Below are 21,223 nucleotides of genomic sequence, written 5' to 3'. Positions count from 1 at the left end.
GTACGTACTGTCAGGCAATTCGTTATCGTTTGAAAGCTTCTTCTTCAATATTTTCAGTAGCTTCTCAAATCCTTTGTCAGCCACAGCATTCTCTACCTTCCACTGCAGCAATTCTAGTACGGTACCGAGCCTTGTGTTGCCATCTTCGCGATTGGGGTACAACCCTTTTTTGTGATCCTCTAACATGCGATCGAACTTCAGCTTCTCCTTTTGACTTTCGCACGGTGTCCTTGCATCAACAATGACCGACGGAGATCATCATCATCGGGCACATCGTCTGGTTCCTCTTGATCTTCAACAGCTTCCCTCGTTGCAGCATCACCGTATTCAGGGGGCACATAGTTGTCATCGTCCTCTTCTTCTTTGTTGTCTTCCATCATAACCCCTATTTCTCCGTGCTTCGTCCAAACATTATAGTGTGGCATGAAACCCTTATAAAGCGGGTGGGTATGAAGGATTTTCCGGTCAGAGTAAGACTTTGTATTCCCACAATTAGGGCATGGACAACACATAAAACCATTCTGCTTGTTCGCCTCAGCCACTTCGAGAAAATTATGCATGCCCTTAATGTACTCGGAGGTGTGTCTGTCACCGTACATCCATTGTCGGTTCATCTACGTGCATTATATATAACTAAGTGTGTCAAAAACCATTACAGAACATCATGAATAGATAAGTGACCAAATTAATAGAAGTTCATCATCACATTAAAACCAAAGTACATACATAGTTCTCATTGAACAACATATAGCTCTCCAGAGCATCTAGTTAAACCATACATTGAAACTATGTAAACCTTTCAATGCAACAACAAATGCGATCATAATCACAACCAAGGTAACAATTGATCTAATGGCATAATGATACCAAGCCTCAGTATGAATGACATACTTTCTAATCTTTCTAATCTTCAATCGCATTGCATCCATCTTGATCTTGTGATCATCGACGACATCTGCAACATGCAACTCCAATATCATCTTCTCCTCCTCAATTTTTTATTTTTTCCTTAAAATAATTGTTTTCTTCTTCAACTAAATTTAACCTCTCGACAATAGGGTCGGTTGAAATTTCCAGTTCAACTACCTCCTAGATAAATAAAATCTATGTCAACTTGATGGGCATAATTTTCATAAACAACAAATGAACCAAATAGTTATAAAAGATAATATATACCACATCCGAATCATAGACAGGACGAGGGCCGACGGAGGCGGATACCAAAACCATCGCACTATATAATAACAAGCAATAATAAAAGTAAGAAAATTAGACAAGTATCTATCTAAAGTAAGAATTTTTTTTCTTTCAGAAGAAGATAAGAACAAGAGGCTCACCACGGTGGTGCGGGCGACGAGATCGGCGCGGGCGATTGACGGCGGTGAAGACGGGGACGGGACGGGATGGGCCGCTAAATCTAGACAAATCTTAGGGAAAATGGAGTTTGGAGGTCGAGCTTCGAGAGGAGAAAGCTTAACTAGTGTGGCTCGGGCATTTCATCGAACACCTTGTGTGCATAGGAGGTGAGCTAGAGCACCACAAAGCTCTCCCCTCGCCGGCCAGAAAAAATAGAGCAGTGTGGAGTGCTCTGCTCGCGGGCGAGGGGTATATATAGCCACCTCATTGGTCCCGGTTCGTGGCTGGAACCGAGACTAAAGGCCCCCCTTTTGTCTCGGTTCTAGGCACGAACCGGGACCAATGGCTGTGGGCCAGGAGCGAGTCCCATTGGTCCCGGGTCGTGGCTAGAACCGGGACAAATGGGTCACATGAACCGGGAAAATGCCTCCCGAGGCCCGGCCAGGCCCCTGGGGGCACGAACCAGGACGTATGCCCCCCATGGGTCCTGGTTCTTGACTGAACTGGGACTAATGGGCTTGGCAGGCTCCAACCAAAGCCCTGTTTTCTACTAGTGCATATATAAAGGTGGGGAGGCGCGGGGGGCAACAGCCCTTCCACCCTTGGTCGCCGCCTCTCCCTAATTCCTCCCATCTCCTCCGCGCAAACGCTTAGCGAAGCCCTGCTGTAGTTCTGCTGCCACCACCACCACCGCGTCGTCAAGCTGGCCTAGATCCCATCTACCTCTCCACCCTCCCTTGCTGCATCAAGATGGAGGAGACATCGCCGAGCCATATGTGTGCACATCTCGGAGGTGTCGTTCGTTTGCCGCTAGATCAGATTGGACCGCGAAGGGAGTACGGCTACGCCGTACACGATCTCTAGATCGTTAACGCTTTTGATCTACAAGGGTATGTAGACACTCCCCTCTCGTTGCTAGCATCTCCATAGAATAGATCTTGGGTGTTTCGTATGATTTGTTTTGTTTTCCATACAACCTTCCCCAACAAGACCATGGGAAGCCGCCGCCGCTTGGGTCCCAGGAAGGCCACCGCCACCATCTTGCCGGATTACACAACCCGTGACTTTCCCTCTTTGCGGGGGGCATAGGTACCGCGACCGTCTTCTCCCGCCCAAAAACCAACCACTGATTCGGTCTTCGCGGAGGGGAGGCTATTCTTTCCCTCCCGCTAAAGCATTTAGCTCTGGGCTCACGACGGGCCGGTGATCTTGCTGTTGGACATGGGGAAGACATGTCGTGGGAAATGGGCTCTACCTTGACCGCAATAGACTAGGTTAGAATATCCTATTCTAGTCCGCTATAGTTTTGTTGAAATATGTCTGAAATGTAAATGTTTTCATTCAGTTTATATTGAAATCATTCAGTTTGCATGAACCATCCGTTTTGTTAAAATACACTTTAATTTGGAATGTATGCGGGTAGGGTTTGGTGGCAGCTCCCACATCAGTGTCAGTGGACTGCTCCCTACCGATCCGCAACTGGATATGGTGTCTAGTTTGGGAGGCCAACATTCGAGATGCCCTTATTACCTTTACTTTTGGTTTGGAAGGATCCTTTCAGCCTTTTTCTCGTTTCTTGCCTTACATGGTTTTCCCCTAAGAGACCCTGGCCAGGGTGGTTCTTGGGGCAGCCATGCATTATTTGCTTTTTCCTTCATCTTTCTCTTATTATTTATTTTATACTTTTCATTTATTATTTCATGCTTCTTTATCAGCAACCATGGTCAAAAAAACTATGTTCGTGGAGATTGATGCGGCAACGGAGGAATATTTTCTCAAGTTTGTGAACATTTTTTAAAATCATGCACTAGTTTTCAAAAATTGCAAACAATTTTTGAATTCTAATGTTTATTGAAATACCATAACAATTTGCAAATTAATAATTAAAAAAATCGTGAACATCCTCTACAACTTAACCGTGGCTACCTAGGCCATCGCTCAGGCCACATGCAGATTTACAGTGGTTGACAAGTGGGCCATCTTGCTGTGGTGTACCCTGTACGTCAGATTGTGCGCAATGTGGCCCCGGTTGTGTGGTAGAGCTGGCTGCCTTTGAGCGTGCTGTGTGCGGTCTCATCAATGACCAGCCCACGAGCTTCCATTTCAATAGAAAAAAATGGGTGGCGCATAGTTTTCATCAATTTTGTTTATATTTTCGCGGCACAGTTTCCTTTGGTTCTTTTGACTGTTTCTTTTCTCCTTTTTATCTGTTTTTTCTGGCATTCCTTAATTTTTATGTTTTTTCTGATTCATTCATATTTTTCAAATTTTTAGATATTGTTCAAAATTCATTAAAACCTTTATAAATTAACAAAATATTTTTATTTTACGAACATCTTTTAAAATCCCTGAACACTTTTTTTAAATCCATGATTTAAAAACACTAAGAGCATTTCAAAAATCTAAACTAGGTTTTCCAAGAGCTGGGAACATGGCTTTTTAAACTGGTTAGATATTTTTTATGCTGTAATGCAGTTTTCAACAGTCTTTTACTAGCCAGGTACACAATTTTGTCAACCAAGTTTTTCAGAGCCAGGAGCATGGTTTTCTTCAATTGGTTTATTTTTCTTCGGACACAGCAACTTCAGATTTTTTTTCTTTGAGTGGGAGCCACGAGTGCTTCAACCAAACAGCATAGGACACAGGAAAGGGTTGGGCACATATGGCCACATACGCCCATGGTTATTTCCATTTTTTTCTTTCATTTATCACAATTGCTAAAAAATGGTACATACATTTTTTCTCTCACATGAGCTATAGAGGACATGTAAAGTGTATACTTCAAAAGATTGTTTATCTTGTTTTAAAAATGTGAATGTTTACAAAAAATATCCATGTGCTTTTAGAAAATGTTCATGTAAAAAAATGTTAATGTGTTAAAGATGTTTGTGCGATTAAAAATGCTCATATGTTTTTAAAAATGGTTATGTGTTCAAAAGATGACCATGCATTTCTAAAATGTTCACATGTCGAGACCAGTGATTCTGTGTCCAGGCTCATCTGCACCCGCGCTGAAGAACAAATTTAAGACAAATAGTAGAAAAATTCAAAAAAATCCAATTTGTTTTGCATGGTAGATAGTTTTGTGCGTGAGGTCCGCTCCAAAATTCAAATCATTTGGACATCTGGTTAGCTCTCAGTAAAAAAGACAAATTCGGGGTCTGTAAAAAAGTTTTCTTTTCATATATTATCCGGACTCAATTTTTTTTGCTAATAGCTACTCATATGTCCAAATAATTTAAAATTTGGAGCGCACCTCATGCACCAAATTATCTACCATGCAAAATTGGATTTTTTTAAATTTTCTGTGAATTTTTTCTTGATCGGTACACATGAGTCTGGGCTCAGAAATGGATATTCGTTACATGTCTAATTTGTATGTGCTTAAAAATGTCCACACATTAAAAATGTTTAGGTATTTTGCAAAGGTGGAAAATAAGACTATAAAATAGAAAAAGATTAAACTAGAAGAAAATTGGCAGAAATGGCAGAGAGCCAAAAGAAAACTATGTGTGTGTGGCGCTAACGTGAAAAGTCACCGAAATGTATGGTCATGCGCATGAATGCTTCGCATGTGCGATTAGGCTATTGTTTTCCGCCTCAGACGGAGAACATGATTTGCCCCCATCACAAAATATTCATAACCTAAGGGGACACATAGGCCATGAATAGGATCTTGCGGATAAACATAGACAAACGTTCAAATCCACCATCACCAACAATGCATAACCCAAACCTACATAAAATGTACATGGAGAACATGGTTATAGCTGGGCGCGGCAAAGTGCACCTTTTTGTCTACTTTTTTGAAACCCGAGAACATTTTTCTAGTTCATGAGATTTTTCAGAAGTTTAAGAGCAATTTTTAAAATATGCGAATCTTTTATGATTTTGTGAACATTTTTTGAATCGACTGACAATTTTTGAAATTGGGGGACAAGTTTTTAAATTTACACCCATTTCCTGAAGCATGGATACTTTTAAAAGAATCAGATTTTTTTTCAAATTCATGAACATTTTTTGTTTGAAATTAGGAACAATTTTCAAACTCACTAATACTTTTTATAATTTGTGAATATTTTTAAAAATGTGTAATATTTTTTGAATTTTTTCCTAAAAGAAATAAAAGGATAGTATTAAAAGGATGAAATGGAAAAACTAGGCGTACCCTGCCCTGCGCATGGGTAGGCACAAAAGGGCATGCGGGTAACTAGGGGGGTGCACGTTTGGGCAACTAGGACTGCACTATGCGCGAAATGTGGCGAGCCCCAAATCGAGCGTGAAGGATGAAGACAAGCAGCTCTCCCTCGGCGATGGCGCAACGAGGAAATGGGGTAGGGATTTGACTTGAAAAGTCCACGTTTCAACCCTCAACTAGCCTCGATTTATAACCCTCATCTTTGAAATCGGTTGAATTGCACCCTCAAATTGCCACAGTGCTCAAAAAATAACCCTTGACTTCATTTTGAGCTGGTCAACCTGTTTTGACCGAGTCAAAAGCTGACTAGGTAGCCAACTCCCAAAACCGAGTCAAAGGTTACCTTTTGAACTATGTGGTAACTTGAGGGTGCATTGTGACCGGTTTCGAAGATGAGGGTAATAAATCGAACCGACTGGTTAATTCGGGGTTGAAATGTGGAGTTTTCTCGGATTTGACACAGAGATGAGATGGGATGTATGATGTCATCTTGTTCGCGGATAAGCCATTCTCAGCGAACGTTTTCCTCTCTGGCGTGGCAACAATCCCCTGCTTTAAGATTCACACTCTCATCCAAGGGTGGCTGACGCGTTCGCTGGGAAATGTAAAAAATCTGAGGTTTCTGGATAGCATTTCCTTTTTTTTCTTTGTGGATACGTGATCTGGGCTTAGGACACGAGCCTTTCGAGCCCGCGCAATGCGTATGGTCTCGGCCCGTGTAGGCCTACTTGGCACCTGACGGACTGATGATGATACAACCGAAGCAACATATTCTCAAAAAAAAAAAAACCGAAGCAACATCGGAACCGAAAGCATCCCAACTCCCAAGCTCCGCACCACCGCACCTCGGCGAGACGGCGACCATCTCCCCCATGCCGTCGTCGTCGCCGGCGATGGCAACCCCGCCACCGCCGCGACCACCGGCTCAGGAGCTCGACCTCGACGCCTTCCTCCCGTCGTCTCCCGCCTCCTCCTCAGCCTCCGACGCCGACGCCGATCACCGCCGCGCCGTCGACGACCTGCTGCTCCTCCTCTCCTCCTCCGACTCCGAAGGCGACGACGAGCCAACCCGTACGCCCGCCACCAACCTCAAACCCCTAACCCGTATCAAAGCCCCACCGCCGCCCCCTAAACCTTCTCCCCCATCTCCTCTGCCATCGCCTTCCGCTTCCCCCGGGAGATCCACATCCGCATCGCCGTCGGCGACGCTCTCCTCCCTCGTCTCGAGAACCTTTTCGAGCAACGCTGCTTCCTCATCCACCTCCTCGGCGAGGTCGCTCCCCTCGCTCTTCCGGGGTGTCCGCCCCAGCCCCAAGCCCGGCGCCGCCCTGGCCGCGGCGGCAGCCGCGTCCCGCGCCGTTCTCACCCCGCACGCCGCTGCAATTAAGTCGCGGCGCACCGCCTCCGCGCCCATCGAGAAGCTCCTTGACGAGGGCTCCGGCTCCGGCTCCGAAGCCTCGGAGGGGATCCTTTCCGCTGGAAATTTCGAAGCAGAGGAAGTAGCTGAGAAGGTCAGTGAGGAAGTGGTTGCTAGGGTGACCGAGGAAGCTGTCGGTGGGAGTGCGGGTGAAGAATTGGCAGAGGACAAGCATGGGGAAGTTGGGACTGAAGAGAATTTCGAGCCCTCCGAATTGGTAGACCTAGGCAATGTCGACTCTGTTGCTGTGGAGAATGCCAATGAGCAGGAGCAACTTGGGGGCGAGAATTTGGCAGAAACATATCAAGTTGGGAATCAAATTGGGCTTGTTGATGAAGAAAATAGTGATGAGCAACTTAGTGACGGAAATTTAGCGGAAGCTGGTGAGATTGTGGATCAAGATGGGTCAGTTTCCGAGGAAAAGACTGATGATGGTCTGGAAGTTGAACGTTCTGACACTGATTTGGAAGAGCAACTAGAATCTGAGCGCATCATTGATCAGGTGATCGAAGAGAGGTTGGAGATCAGCAGGATGGCTGAAAAAAATGCGGAGAAAAGGCCGAAGGTACCGATGAAACCATTGGAGCGGGCTGAGGAGCTTGAGAAGAGACAGGCCTCATTTGGGCAGCACTGGGAGGAGGGAGCAGCAGCGCAACCCATGCACCTGGAGGGGATTGGGAAGGGGCAACCAGCTATTGGTTACATGCAGATTGAGGTGGACAACCCAATAACTCGTGCCATGGCATCTCCGTCTTTTAGACAGGACCATGGCTCTCCCCAGGTCTTAGCAGTACATAGGAGCTATATTGCCATGGGCATGTCCACTGGATCTGTTATCATCGTCCCAAGCAAATACTCCATCCATCAAGCTGATGATACAGATGCAAAGGTTAGTCATTGCCTCCTTGGTGCTGGTGTGCATATTGCTTGTTTTGGTCAATACACTATATGGTTCAGTGGTATGCTTCACATGTTGGACTTCAAGATGTTTCAGTATTATGTGGTTATGTGGTATAGACTTGAAGATGATTCATTAGATAACACTGAGTCATAGACACTACTTGGGGTCGCAATTTTGCAAGAGTTGTAGGCATCACTTGGTGTTACAGTTTGCCGGACTTCACACCTTCCTTGACTTGAAGAGAAATTTGAGAGGAAAAAAGATGTGGTCATACCAATTTTACTGGGATGACCATACATTGTATTTGTGCACCATCATTCTGAAATAAGTCTTGTGATCGGGGTTGCACTTACATCTTGTATAATTAAGTCAATCCAGATTCAGTGTGTTGCACATAATGATATTGAACTTGATGTGCAAACATCTGGTGTTCCCATTACTGCCCTAGTATGCGAGACTTGAATACAAACATGACATTTAGGTAGAATTTCAAAAGCATACAGAATCTTAGATTTGGAGCAGAAACAAGAGGTAGGATAAGGTCCCCACAAGGAATCTGCTCAAGTGGCTCATTTGTCATCTGAGCCCTATTAACATGACTGAAATTCCAGTTGCTGCTATGCTATGCATCAGTGACAGTAACACATTGTAATAAATCTACACACTGGAGCTTGTTATTTTCGGTAATCCATCTGATTGTTTAATAGGGAATAAAGAAGAAAACACTACATGCAGCACATAATATATAAAAAATACTTATCTGTTGCTGTACATTGGTACTGTCAGCAGGACTTGTGCATCACCCTGTCAGATTTGCGTGCTTTATGGTGTTGCCAGAAGTTGACCATGTGGGGTTTATGTACACACTAAATTTTTTGTGTCGCCTATTCCCTGTTCTCATACTTATGTCCAAAGTTCACTAAGGCAAGGCTGTGGAAAATAGGCCAAACAGTACCACATCCTTCATAGTGGGGCCCACTTATAGTCTTTAGCAGTTGATGGCAACAAAAGAAGACAAGGGCTCCTTACTCAAATATTCATACATTTAAAGCAACTATTCCTTTGTGCCAGAATCTAATCATGCCAACTTTGATTGATTTGCCATAATTTCTATTTAAAAAGCTGATTGATTGTGTGGCATTGATTGCCATGCCATACATAAATGGTAGAAATAGTTAGATGCATCCAGATGTTTCAGATGATTATGATACATCTCTATGTTCTTTTATAAACAAGGAACCAGAAGAAACTGTTTTTTTTTAATGTTTTGCTCACCCAAATCATCAAGGCACTTTTAACTTCTTGTTCCACAGTTCACCAATTAATCTCTGAACAATTAAACCTTGTGTTCTCTTCTCTTGCTTGCTTGCTGAAAATTAATATTTTTCCAAGATAGTACATGAACTTGAAAAGTAATCTCCTGGATTGGGGTGTACTGCACATTTCATGTGTTTGCCAGTCATATAATAATTCAGTGGCTGCACATATAGCTACTAATCTTATAAGCCTGTAGCCATTTGCTATTCAAAAATCTTGTTGGATGAACTCAAATGTGGAACATAATAAAACCCTAATACTGGTTATGATTTGAAATGAGGACAGTTGTTGTAGATTAGTGGTTCTGATGTCCTGGGAATTGTATGTCACTTTGATTTTTCGGTCTGTAAAGATTGCTTTTATTATTTCAGATGCAGTTCTTTTGGAACCAAGGTGAGAAAACCCAATCACCAGTGACTGCCATGTGCTTTAACCCACAAGGGGATCTTCTGCTAGTAGGATATGGTGATGGTCATATGACAATTTGGGATGTACAGAAGGCTACTGCAGCAAAAGTTATATATGGTGAACATACAGGAGCTGTAGTGCATGTTTGTTTTATCCGCCAATCTAAAGCCATCACTGGTGATTCAAAAGGGCTTGTTCTTCTGCATACATTCTCTATTATCCCCGTCATTAATCGCTTGACTGTTAAGGGAACTCAGGTATGAAAAAACATCATTCCTTCCATTGTACACATATTAATCCACTTGATCCCCTTTTAAATATATTACTGCTCTGACAAAACATAGCTACACTTTGCCAGCGCCTTTTTGATGGAAACACTGGAATCGTGCTCTCAGCCTGTCCTCTTCTAGCGGATGAATCCTTTGGTTCTGGCAACTCATCTACACAGGGCAACCTACCAACTTCCTCCAGTGGTGGTCTTGGGAGCATGATGGGAGGTGTAGTTGGAGTAGATTCTGGATGGAAGTTTTTCAATGAAGGTTCTTCTCCATTGGAGGATGGTGTTACAGTCATGTTCATTATGCATCAACACGCTCTTGTGGTACGGATGATATATTTAATAATGGAAACATTTTATAGTTTTTTCACTATCTGTTATCTCGTGAACTTACCGTGACTCTTGTACTGATTTATGTTGTTATGTCTTTCTCCTGTTAGGTTAGACTCCGTACCAACATTGACCATGTTGACCATATTGAGAACTTTTCTAGACCCGAAGGAGCACGTGAAGGGTCAATTGCTTATGCTGCATGGAAATACACATCGCCCTCCACTGATTCATCGCCGATTGGTAAGATTAGACCTCCTTAGACATTGACAATGATTGGTAGTTCCTTATATTGGTAAATTTTAGTTTCTTGGGCTAAAAATGACAACACTATAGATGAAGAGCGGGTATCTTGGCTTGCGCTTGCATGGGACCGTCAAGTACAGGTTGCAAAATTTGTTAAATCGAAGATGATCAGACATAAGGACTGGAAGCTTGATAGTGCCGCTGTTGGCGTTGCCTGGTTAAATGATCAGGCATGCAAAAGTCTCCCCTTTTGGTTATTCATTTAGTCTGTGTCTTTTTCCCAGTTCTAAAATCAATTTTTTTTTTCCATTCAGATGTTAGCTGTCCTTAACTTGAAAGGGCAGCTCTGTTTGTTCTCAAAAGATGGCAGTGAGCTTCGCAGGACTATCTTTATTCTTGATGGTTTTGTCTTTGATGACAGCATACTGTACCATACACATTTTTCTAACAGATTTGGCAATCCTGAGAGGCATTTTAACAACTCAGTAGCAGTGAGAGGTGCTACAGTATATATTCTTGGCCCAAGCTTTCTTACAGTTTCACGACTTCTTCCATGGAAAGAGCGGATTGAAGCACTAAAAATGGCTGGTGATTGGATGGGTGCACTGGACATGGCGATGAAGCTTTATGACGGTCACACACAGGGTGTTGTTGATCTTCCGAGAACAGTTGATTCTATAAGGGGAGCCATAATGCCGTATTTAGTAGAGTTGCTGCTGTCATATATAGGTTATGTCTTTGAATATATTTCAATTGCATTGTCAAATCATACTGGAAAGGGGGGAGCAGCAGATGGCCTGATAGACGCCGATAGATCCCTGCTGACACAGAGAGAAGAACAATATGCTCGTGTAGGAGGGGTTGCAGTTGAGTTTTGTGTTCACATTGGGCGGAATGACATCCTGTTTGATACAGTCTTCTCTAAGTTTGTTGCTGCCCAAAGTGGAGGTAGGCTTGTTCTAATTAACTCATAAGAACTAGCAACCTTCTTATTTTGCTTAACTCTGATGTTTATTCTGTTCATGCCTGAAGTTGATGCAATCCTCCCTTCCGTGTTTAATGCATCTTTCTTTAGATCATTCGTTGATACATCCTGTGGTCCTCCTAATTTTTTCTCTACAAGAACGCAAAGGAAGATACTTTCCTGCTTCCGTTCTAAGTTGCAGGCATTCTGTAAATCTCTTTTGATGGATGCTTTAATGGGCTCTAGTTGCGTAGCCAGGCATTTTTTTTCTTTCTTTTATTGCTCTGACTCCATTTAATTTGGAATAATTTTACTTGCACTTTTGAAGATTCCAGTCTTTAAAGGAATATTCTAGAGGATCTTATATTAATTTTCATGTGGTATAGTATAAGAAATGTTTTGCGTATGTCAATTTATCTGTTTGCTGATAAGATTGTGCACGCACATGTTTCTGTTATTAAATTACTGCTATAACTTGAAAAGGCTGACATGACATAAATAACAGGTATATTTCTGGAGGTACTAGAGCCATATATATTGAAAGATATGCTGGGTTCTTTACCCCCTGAGGTGAGTGCCACTGAGGATTTTCTAGTGTTAGCACATGAATTTGCAAATGATTATACATTTATGCCAATTTGATTTGTAGATCATGCAAGTTCTAGTAGAGCATTATAGTGGCAAAGGATGGTTGCAGCGAGTCGAGCAATGCATTCTTCATATGGATATTTCATCACTGGATTTTAATCAGGTATGCATAAAAGTTGCATCAGTAGTGTAAGAGGCACATTTTTAGAGCTTTATCAGACATGTTTCATTGCCATTGTTACATTCATTGACCAAGAAAAAACCCTTTTCAGTATCTTCTGGTACCGTTTTTGTAATTTGAACTAATGTGTTGCACAATTATGCATCCGCATGATATTGTTCTACTTGTTCTGTATGCAGGTAGTCAGACTGTGTCGTGAGCATGGGTTATATGGTGCTCTAATTTATTTATTTAACCAAGGGTTGAATGATTTCCGTACACCTCTGGAGGAACTTCTATCTGTCATCCAGAATGCTACTCGAAAAGATGCTACTTCTACTTGGTATGCCATACTCCTGCCAGTAAGAGTTGTATTAAACTCGCTTATAATCAATCATTTTGCTCGTATAGATGAGATAATAGTACACGTTATGTTCAAGTTATTGATATGTGATTTGAGCATACTTGTGTTATTCCGAAGTTCCTGATTGAATATCTGTTCTGGTAAATTGATTAATCAGAATTTGATAATTTTCTTAGCATTAGTTACCTGGTTATCATTGCAATTTACATGAATCTTTATCATTGCAATTTACACGAATCTTTATCATTGCATTTTACATGAATCTTCATTTGAAATGCATCTTTATGTTTCCCCTGAGATTTCTCTATGATATGCACGAGTGTGAATAAAAATGTTGATACTAAGCAAAAAAACATCCCATGCTTTCAAAGGGCTTGGTTAGACTTGCTTGATTCTGTTTGATACTTCTAGCGGCCTAGTTTTGTATATGCAATTGCTGTTTCTTTTAGAATATAATACTAGTGCTATGTGGAAGGCCAGTATCTTACCATATTTTCACTTTAACAGCTACAGAATGCTTGTTTATCTGAAGTATTGCTTCCAGGGCCTAGCATTTCCTCCAGGTTAGTAATGTAAGCCATTCATGGCATTTTTTTTTACTATTTCATAAATTATATGCTAGTTTAATGTTGACCTTAGACTGTTTTTCCTGTGCTGTTGGGCTTTTGGTGGGCCTTGAATCTCGTAGATTGTAAAGTGTGTTAGTAAAACTATGTGCTTCAATTGTGACTTTCTATAATTGGAAAGTTCAGATTTACTATAATGTGCTGGTGTTGTGTCTTCTTCACGGGAACATCTGCATACTTCCAACAGGATTATGTTCTGAACTAGGAATACATATGAACATGCTAGTGCTAGACAATTCAACTCCATGATATGTTATCACATGATCTATTTTTGCAGGGCATGGAAGAATTCCCCGAGCCCAACTTCATGCGGTGAGAAAGGAACTTCTGCGATTCATGCTCGAGGACTCTAAAATGCTCACTTCTGAAGTATTTAAGGGTTTTAGTTCTTCTTCTGGAAAATGCCCAAACATATGCTATCTACTATGGATGGATACGGAAGCTACTTTGGAAGTTGTCAAGTGTGCTTTTGCACAAGAGAATTTTGAATCTACTTCTAGTACTCTTGATGCATCTGTATCTAAGGATGAAGAAGATACTGATATTCAAAGCCCAGATAGTCAAAATATTTTGTTACAAAGTGTAGTTGACACCATCATTCATATTGTTGGTTTAGAAAATGAGGCGATCCATTCCGTTGTTGTGGGTACTGCTGAGTCCGAAGAATCGGAACTTTGGCCTTCAGTGAATGACTTCGGTCATATAATTGAATTTGTGTCCTTTTTTGTTTCCCATAAAAGGGCAAATGCATCTCAAAGAGTTCTCAAGCACATTCTTAAATACCTCACGTCATCCACTACATCATATGATGATAAAAAGATGCCACCTCAGAAAGAAGTTCTTCAGCTCTTCAACGTGGTTCCTCAAACTAACTGGAATTCAGATTATGTGTTGAATCTTTGTTTAGATGCCCATTTTCATCAGGTTTGTCACTACTACCTTTGGAAAGTTCACCTGTATAATATAGCTTTGCTGCTCAAAAATATCTTTCAGCTTATGACTGTAAATGTATTGTTACTATACAGGCCTGTGGCATGATATATACAGCCAGAAATCAAAATTTGGCTGCTTTAGATAGTTACATGAAGGATACAATGGAACCATACCATGCATTTATCTTCATCAACAAAAAGTTACTTCAATTGGCAAGTGATGAAGCTTTGTCGTTTCGTTCCACAGTAATATCTCGTTTTGCTGAGCTAGTCAATCTAAGCAGGTGAGCTTGTTAATTAATGTTTTAACTAGTAATATTCTTCCCCTTTAAATTTTCACTTGCTGGCTTGTCTTTCTACCGAATGTGCTCAATTTCTCTCCTATCCTTTCATTTTCTTAGGGAGTGTGCATTTGTCTTGGTCATTGATCATTTTCATGATGAGATCCAGCAAATATTGGCAGAGCTTCATTCTGATCACCGCAGCCTCTTTCTTTTCTTGAAAACTGCAATCGAAGTACACTTGTCAGGAAAACTTGACTTCAGTGAACTTACTGCCAGAAACTATGAAATTGTTGAAAGTCTGTACTCTGGAGAACTCGAAGATTATCTTCAGAGATTATCAAATCTCCCAAAGTTGTTTGACCGCAATCCTATTTCTATGACTGATAAGTTAGTTGAACTCTATCTGGAGGTACGTTTTTTGACAGATTTGTAACATCAGTATTTTTGAAATAGAGCTTTTTAACAATAATGAAATACCTTCGGTTGGAGCCTTAAGCCATCAGTGTAGACTTTAGTAGAGCCTTTCACCACTATATTGTCACAAAAGTTGTACTGGGAGAACAATCTATCGGCAACTGGTAGTGCAGTGATTTGCCATAACCGTTATATTGAATCATTGAGCAGTATGTGCTTTGCAAATACAACACAAGCATAGCTGCTTTTTACAGGCTTTGGTGTTAGTAGCACTCCCTTGTTAGACATATCAAGCAATATTCCAAAGTTGCTTAATGTTAACCATTATAAATGTCCCAAAAGGCGATGTTAAACATTGCCTACTCACTAGCCGGAGCCTGGTTATGGTTCACCTCTAGGCAGTGGTCTTAGGCGACCTTCGAGGGGCACCAGTGTAGAATCAGCACTATTTTGAACCTTGACCATTATACTGCACAAAATGTTCTCATCTGAACAAACTATCAGCAGTTGGTTGAACACTAAGTCAATATCATGACATGAAACCAAGAAGCAAAAATTTCCTTGCAACTAAGGTACGGTCACATGGACTTCGAAGTCTGATGGTATCATTGTATCCTTGTAGTTGTATTTGGCTGACCTTGGACGCAGTTTTGTACTTCAGATCTAGAGTTGATTGTTTGGTTACAATGATTGAGTCCTGGTGAGATATCATGGTTGGAAAAACCAGAGGATTCCTTGAGAACATATTTGTGGGCAGTATTGCACTCTAGTTTTTTGGAGCTTTAGACTCCGATATTATATTTGAAACTGTTGTTGTCAAACCAATATGTCAATTGCTGTTTCTTCATTTTGTCACGGTGAATGGTACAAATTTTGCCACTTTTCTGAAGAGGTGCAAAGTTGACCTTTATGATGCAATTTGTTAGGTTGAAGTTTTTTTAGTGGCAGCACATGCTTTGCGAGATCATCATCCTTTTTTTGTTAATCAAATACGCCTTCTTGCACAGCTTCTGTGTCAGTATGAACCAAGGTCAGTTCTGAAGTTTCTGGAGACTTTCGATAGCTACAGATTGGAGAGGTGTTTGCTCCTTTGTCTAGATTATGGAGTTACAGATGCTGCTGCATTTCTGCAAGAGAGAGTTGGTGATGTTGCGAGCGCGTTGGAACTTGTTCTAGCTGGACTAGATGAGAAAGTTAACCAGTTTATCGCTTCGGTGGAAAATGCGTTCTCTCGGACATCGTCAAAGAGTATCTCTGAAATTGAGCAACCAGACATTGTTCTAAACATGAGCGAGGTTCTTTTTCTTGTGCCCCATTGAAATACTAACTATATTTGTATCCTCTGTTGTACAGTTGATAACATATTTGATATTCTCATTCAGGCTCGTCCTGTGCTTGATGTGTTACGTTCCTCCATTGGATTGTGCCAAAGGAATTCACAGCGTTTAGATCCAGAGGAGTCTCAGTTACATTGGTTTCAACTGGTTGACTCGTAAGTTGTGCCAATATATAGTTATATACATAAATACTTTCTTTCAAAATCATTTCTCACTGCAATGTATTGGCATTTTGTCCTATTATTTGGATCTATAACTAGAAATTTGATAGTCGTTGCTGGTTTTTGTTAGTAGTGATATGTTATTTGGCAGATGTGAATCATGTGATATGGTTCTCTTTTCACTAGTAATTTAGCATGTGCACTGTCCAAATATCCACCTTAAGGCATCATCTCTATTGGTCATTGGCCTGGGCACTGCCACAGGAGCTGCGCATGGACAAGTGAGAGTATAACATAGGATCAATTAAACCTCACTTAAGTGATGATTAACTTTCCACTCTCTTGTAACTGATGCAATTCTGAGGTAATTTGCAGGGGTGGAATTTAATTTGTGAGTCTGATCTCACGGATGCTTAAAAACATTTGGATCACAACCTACTTGTACCTTGTATAGTTGTACAGATTGCTAGGAATATGATCCTAAAATGTACTGACTGCTGATCTTATGCCATTCTCGAAGCTAATACTGTTCAATTATCTCAAGCAAGGCTTATTATTAAATACTGATAGATATCTGTCAAGCAGTGTAAAGTATTGTTGCACTTTTAGTTTGTTGAGGGGCCATCATATCAGAATATATCCCTCTATCGTGCTGGTAGATACAATTTCTGCTAATGCCATTATGTTGTTGGTGCAGTTTCTCAGATCCACTGAAAAAGTTGTATGGAAGCAAGGTTGTAAATGGAAAAGGTTGTTGGTCCGTGGGTGGTGAAACAACAAATGGACATCCAACAGGCAAAGGATTCTCACAAAAAATGGTGAATTCAGCTTATCAAAGGTGTTTGAATACTCTGCGGAGAGTTTTCTCACAACTTGTTGGAGAGATAATTGAGGCAATGTCTGGGTATATACCCCTGCCAGCAATTATGGCAAAGCTATTATCTGACAATGGAAGTCAAGAGTTTGGTGATTTTAAACTTGTCATACATAGAATGCTGTCTATGTATCTCTACGAAAAAAGAATACTGGTACACACATACTGATTTTCCTTCCTTTGCCGTTTACTTAGTAAGTATAACATGCATGGCATTTGATGCTTTGCAAAACACCAATCACTGGGCAATAGGCCATTATCTTTGACATAACAAATTACATATTCCATTGCAATAGAGCAGAGTTGTTACATTATGTCAAGTTGATTTGTATCCCTTGTCCTGAAGCTTCAGTGCTTAAAGTGATTGAAAATAACCCAAGGCTTTTAATATTACATTTTTTGCTAAATTCATGAACCAAGTGCCGTGAAGCGCTTATACACTTTATGGATCAATTAACATATTCCTACTGATCTAACTAGTGTCGGGACAATGATATCTTGAACTAATTTCTTAATTTGTTCAATTAAATGTTGTTTCTTCAGTATTTTCTTGCAATATTTCCTATTCTATATGGAAGACCAGTTAAGTTAACTATGGTGAAACGAGTTCATCACCTTCTTTGGTTATTTTCTTCTTTATTTTATCCAGTAGTGTAAAAATTATAGCGCCTCTGATACCTTGCGCACCTGCTTGCAGGAAACAGCTAAGTCAGTTATCGAGGATGATTCGTTCTATACCTTGAGCTTATTAAAGAGAGGGGTTTGTCATGGATTTGCTCCACAGACTTTTGTCTGTTGTGTATGCAACTGCTCACTTTCTAAAGAAGGTGCTATTTCAGCAGTTCGAGTATTCAGTTGTGGACATGCAACACATCTTCACTGTGAGTCTGAACAAAGCAAATCATCCAATAAGGATTTTAAAGATGGATGTCCAGTTTGTCTCTCAATGAGTGACACACAAGCCCGGAACAAATCACCTATAATAGCTGAGAATGGGCTACCCAAGTATCCCGTGGTTGAACATGAAGTACCATATGGCGTCCATCATAATCACGAGACAGATCATGTTGAGAGATCTCGTGGGCTTCACCAGATGTCACGGGTAGGAATATCTTGAGATATTTCTTTTCTGCTAGTATAATAAATTTCTCTATTATTACCAGGCGCTTTCCAAAAACTTGACTTGTGATATTTGGAAGCCCTGGTCCAGTTATAACTTGTGATATCTCTCTTGTAATGAATATAATATTACATCCTGTTTTAGTTATCTGTGTTAGATATTATATCAGCTGTGTACTTGGTTATGCTTCGGTCAGTGATATAGAATTTAGTGTCCACTCTAATACTTTAAATTTAGTTAATAAAAAATCTAAGTTAATTTCTAGTTTTGCAATGGTGATAAAATGGATCTGGCCCTATACTCTGTACTTCTATAGTACTAGCTAAAGTTTTTGCCATGATATTTCCTTTTGCAGTTTGAAATACTGAACAATCTCCAGAAAGGTCAGAAGTCTTTTCATATTGAGACTGTACCCCCGTTGAAACTTTCTCCGCCAGCCATATATCATGAAAAGATACAAAAGAGAGTAAGTTTGGTGGGAGAATCCAGCAGACATTCAGTTAGAAGTGAAAAAACACAGAAAATATGGCACATGAAGGAGCCAAAATCAAAGAAACCAGGGAATTGGCTTCCACCAAAGTCAAGCATATTCAGTAAGTCTCTGATTCTCTTGGTTGACTGAACAAACATGATCATCACAGTATTGATCTTATCTTGGATTCTTATTTGTCTATTGACCTTTTAAAATCTTCTGCAGGTTCTGACAAGAATCAAGTGCGGTAGACTACTGATTGTACGGTATATAGCTCAGTGATATTTATGTGCTGGTAATTTTGTTGAGAGTGTTTGTATGCTTCTGTCATCTGTGAGATCATCATTGATATTTTTTCTAAATGTCGAGACTTAATAAGATCCCCTCACTAGCAGATTCAGGCTTAATCTTTTTTCTTGGAGAAAATGATTTAGACTCAATTGACACTGGTGCCTTTTGAGGCACCATATCAATCATCTGCTCAACAACAACAAAAAAACCCTGGTCCCACAAGCACATCACAATGATGCCAAGTTGTGCCTTTGCATTATACAGTAAGATTTCGTTTGTTTTAAACTTGTACAATAAGTAGAAGTAGCTGACATGACACTTCAAAACTAACGGAGAATGTAAAAGAAAGCATTTGTTTTAAGGCTTAAATCTGTTACCAAGCATATAGATGTGTTTACTTTTATTTACATTCAGTTTCTGTAAATCACAAGTGGATACTGGGGTTCTTGTCGTACTGCTCAATCGTGAAGCACTGAACCTTCCTTGTTCTGTGCAGCAGCCAGACTATTTGCCACTATGGCTGTCGAAGCTTCAACCAATCTGATGTGCTGGAGCTGCATAGGATTCTCCTGAGTGATGTGTCCTTGGACTAGCATGGTTCTTCTCTCCTGAGACAATATTCGAAGGTAGAGGGTACTTCTTTTTTCATCTTATAATGGTTCGTCCAGGTTCGGTCGTCTTGCAATTTATTGTCATCCATCTGTTTCAGATTATTTCTCAGTTAGAAGAAGAATCATATAGGAAGGTGAGATGATAGATGCGAGCGAACCCATGACCATGAGTCTGTAAATTAGAAGACTAACTGAAAAGGAAACTAATTTTGAGGCAGGACAAGGTCCACATTTGTTGAACATGACCCACACACCATTTCACTGTAAATGACTTGTTCATTCATTGTAAAAACCATGGAGGCGCTGAGATGTATAGCTGCAGGAGACACGACAACCAACGTTAGATAAACATAAACAAATACAGTATATATTTGATCCAAATGTTGTACAGAGTGACTCGTTCCTTCCTTTTTTCCCTATGCTTCCTAAAAGCATATATGGCTGCCTTCCTGGTTGAAAAGGCTGTTGTAAACTATTCAGTTATTCTTTTTTTTGCTGGTGAATATTCAGTGGGTACCAAAGTTCTTGCCTTGGCAGAGGAGCATTTTCGGTAGGGATGTAAACTGGGTCCCGTTTAAACCCACTAATAATGATCTAAAAGTTCAATAAATTTTTTTGTTGGGAAAATAAACTATGGAGCTAGCTAAAAGCTAACTAGACGGGACTTGTGGACGCTGCTTGTTTGCCATTTACATGCCTAATTTTCACCTCTACAAGATTATTCTAGGCTGGCGAAAATCTTGACCGGCCAACTTTTTTTTAAAGGAAAGGTCATCATGGCTAGCTTTATTAACTTAGATATAAATTATATCGTTCACAAGGCTATTAACGACACATGCAGGCGGTTCATCTGTCCAACTATCTGACACCTATTATAGAAACTAAACTTAGCTAGCTCATGAGGTGCGGTATTCGCTGCACGAAAATAGTATTTGCAGAGTGTCCAGATATTGTTACGTCAATCGATCGGCTAACTTTACTCTAGTTTGATTCCGAATGACCTTAGATTATATGGGAATCTGGATCGGCCGACCGATCTCATGCTTCGCCGAACGCTCCCATGTATGCCATGAGTTCTGTGGGGCCATGCACATTGGGGGGGGGGGGGGGGGGGGGAGGGGGGGGGGGGCGTTCTAGATCTTTTCTCGGCCCTGCTTGTTCTATCTCCTCTTATCCCCATTTTCATTCTTCTCCGCGTCGTGAACAAATCGAAACCCTACTTCATGTTAGTGCAATTTTTTAATGAGATGCAACTAAAATGTCGATCAGACGATTTGTTGTTGGCCCTACTTCATGTTTATCCTGCCGGGGGGGGGGGGCTACTTCATGTTTAATAACTACTTTAAATCATCTCCAACAACAGCCCTATAATAGGGCACCAAAAAGTAGTTATTGGGCACCAAAAGGTTGGTTTTGTCAATTTGCAATTCATTTGCTTTTCAAGGATGTACTGCTCGAGTGCCTTGTTTGTTGTTGAGCATTTTCCTAAGCATAATTTTCTTCAAGCTTAGGAATTTCTTCACGGCGATGGATGACCACTTTATCATCAGCTATTTCTTTAGTAGGCACTATTTC

General features: G+C 40.8%; 1 protein-coding gene across 10 annotated transcripts; it reads left to right on the top strand.

Annotated features, from left to right (window-relative positions):
- The first annotated feature begins 6,329 nt into the window (after positions 1–6,329).
- LOC123131964 (vacuolar protein sorting-associated protein 8 homolog) lies at positions 6,330–20,062 on the top strand. Of its 10 annotated transcripts, none has more exons than XM_044551700.1 (22): positions 6,332–7,860; positions 9,561–9,854; positions 9,956–10,198; positions 10,315–10,447; positions 10,541–10,680; positions 10,765–11,398; positions 11,920–11,984; positions 12,064–12,165; positions 12,363–12,505; positions 13,034–13,089; positions 13,430–14,076; positions 14,178–14,368; positions 14,486–14,777; positions 15,709–16,077; positions 16,165–16,274; positions 16,978–17,308; positions 17,852–18,256; positions 18,630–18,867; positions 18,972–19,012; positions 19,142–19,300; positions 19,537–19,663; positions 19,747–20,062. In XM_044551700.1, exons 1-19 carry the CDS (start codon positions 6,427–6,429, stop codon positions 18,995–18,997), a joined length of 5,853 nt encoding a protein of 1,950 aa, XP_044407635.1. In that variant the 5' UTR covers positions 6,332–6,426; the 3' UTR covers positions 18,998–19,012; positions 19,142–19,300; positions 19,537–19,663; positions 19,747–20,062. The 10 variants fall into 10 exon arrangements, with proteins under 10 accessions (XP_044407637.1, XP_044407635.1, XP_044407629.1 ...); XM_044551694.1 differs by having other exon boundaries at positions 19,534–19,663; XM_044551695.1 differs by having other exon boundaries at positions 18,972–19,041.
- The last annotated feature ends 1,161 nt before the right edge of the window (positions 20,063–21,223 follow it).

The sequence above is a fragment of the Triticum aestivum genome, chromosome 6A, assembly GCF_018294505.1.
Source record: "Triticum aestivum cultivar Chinese Spring chromosome 6A, IWGSC CS RefSeq v2.1, whole genome shotgun sequence".
NCBI lineage: Eukaryota > Viridiplantae > Streptophyta > Magnoliopsida > Poales > Poaceae > Triticum > Triticum aestivum.
Note: the sequence above shows the minus strand (reverse complement) of the source record. Positions and strands in the feature narration are given on the sequence as shown.

Coding starts and splice junctions, on each gene's coding strand:
- LOC123131964 (XM_044551697.1), top strand. CDS start 6,427: ATGCCGTCGTCGTCGCCGGCGATGGCAACCCCGCCACCGCCGCGACCA. Junction 14,369..14,485: donor GAGCTAGTCAATCTAAGCAG/GTGAGCTTGTTA, acceptor TCATTTTCTTAG/GGAGTGTGCATTTGTCTTGG. Junction 16,078..16,164: donor TTGTTCTAAACATGAGCGAG/GTTCTTTTTCTT, acceptor ATTCTCATTCAG/GCTCGTCCTGTGCTTGATGT.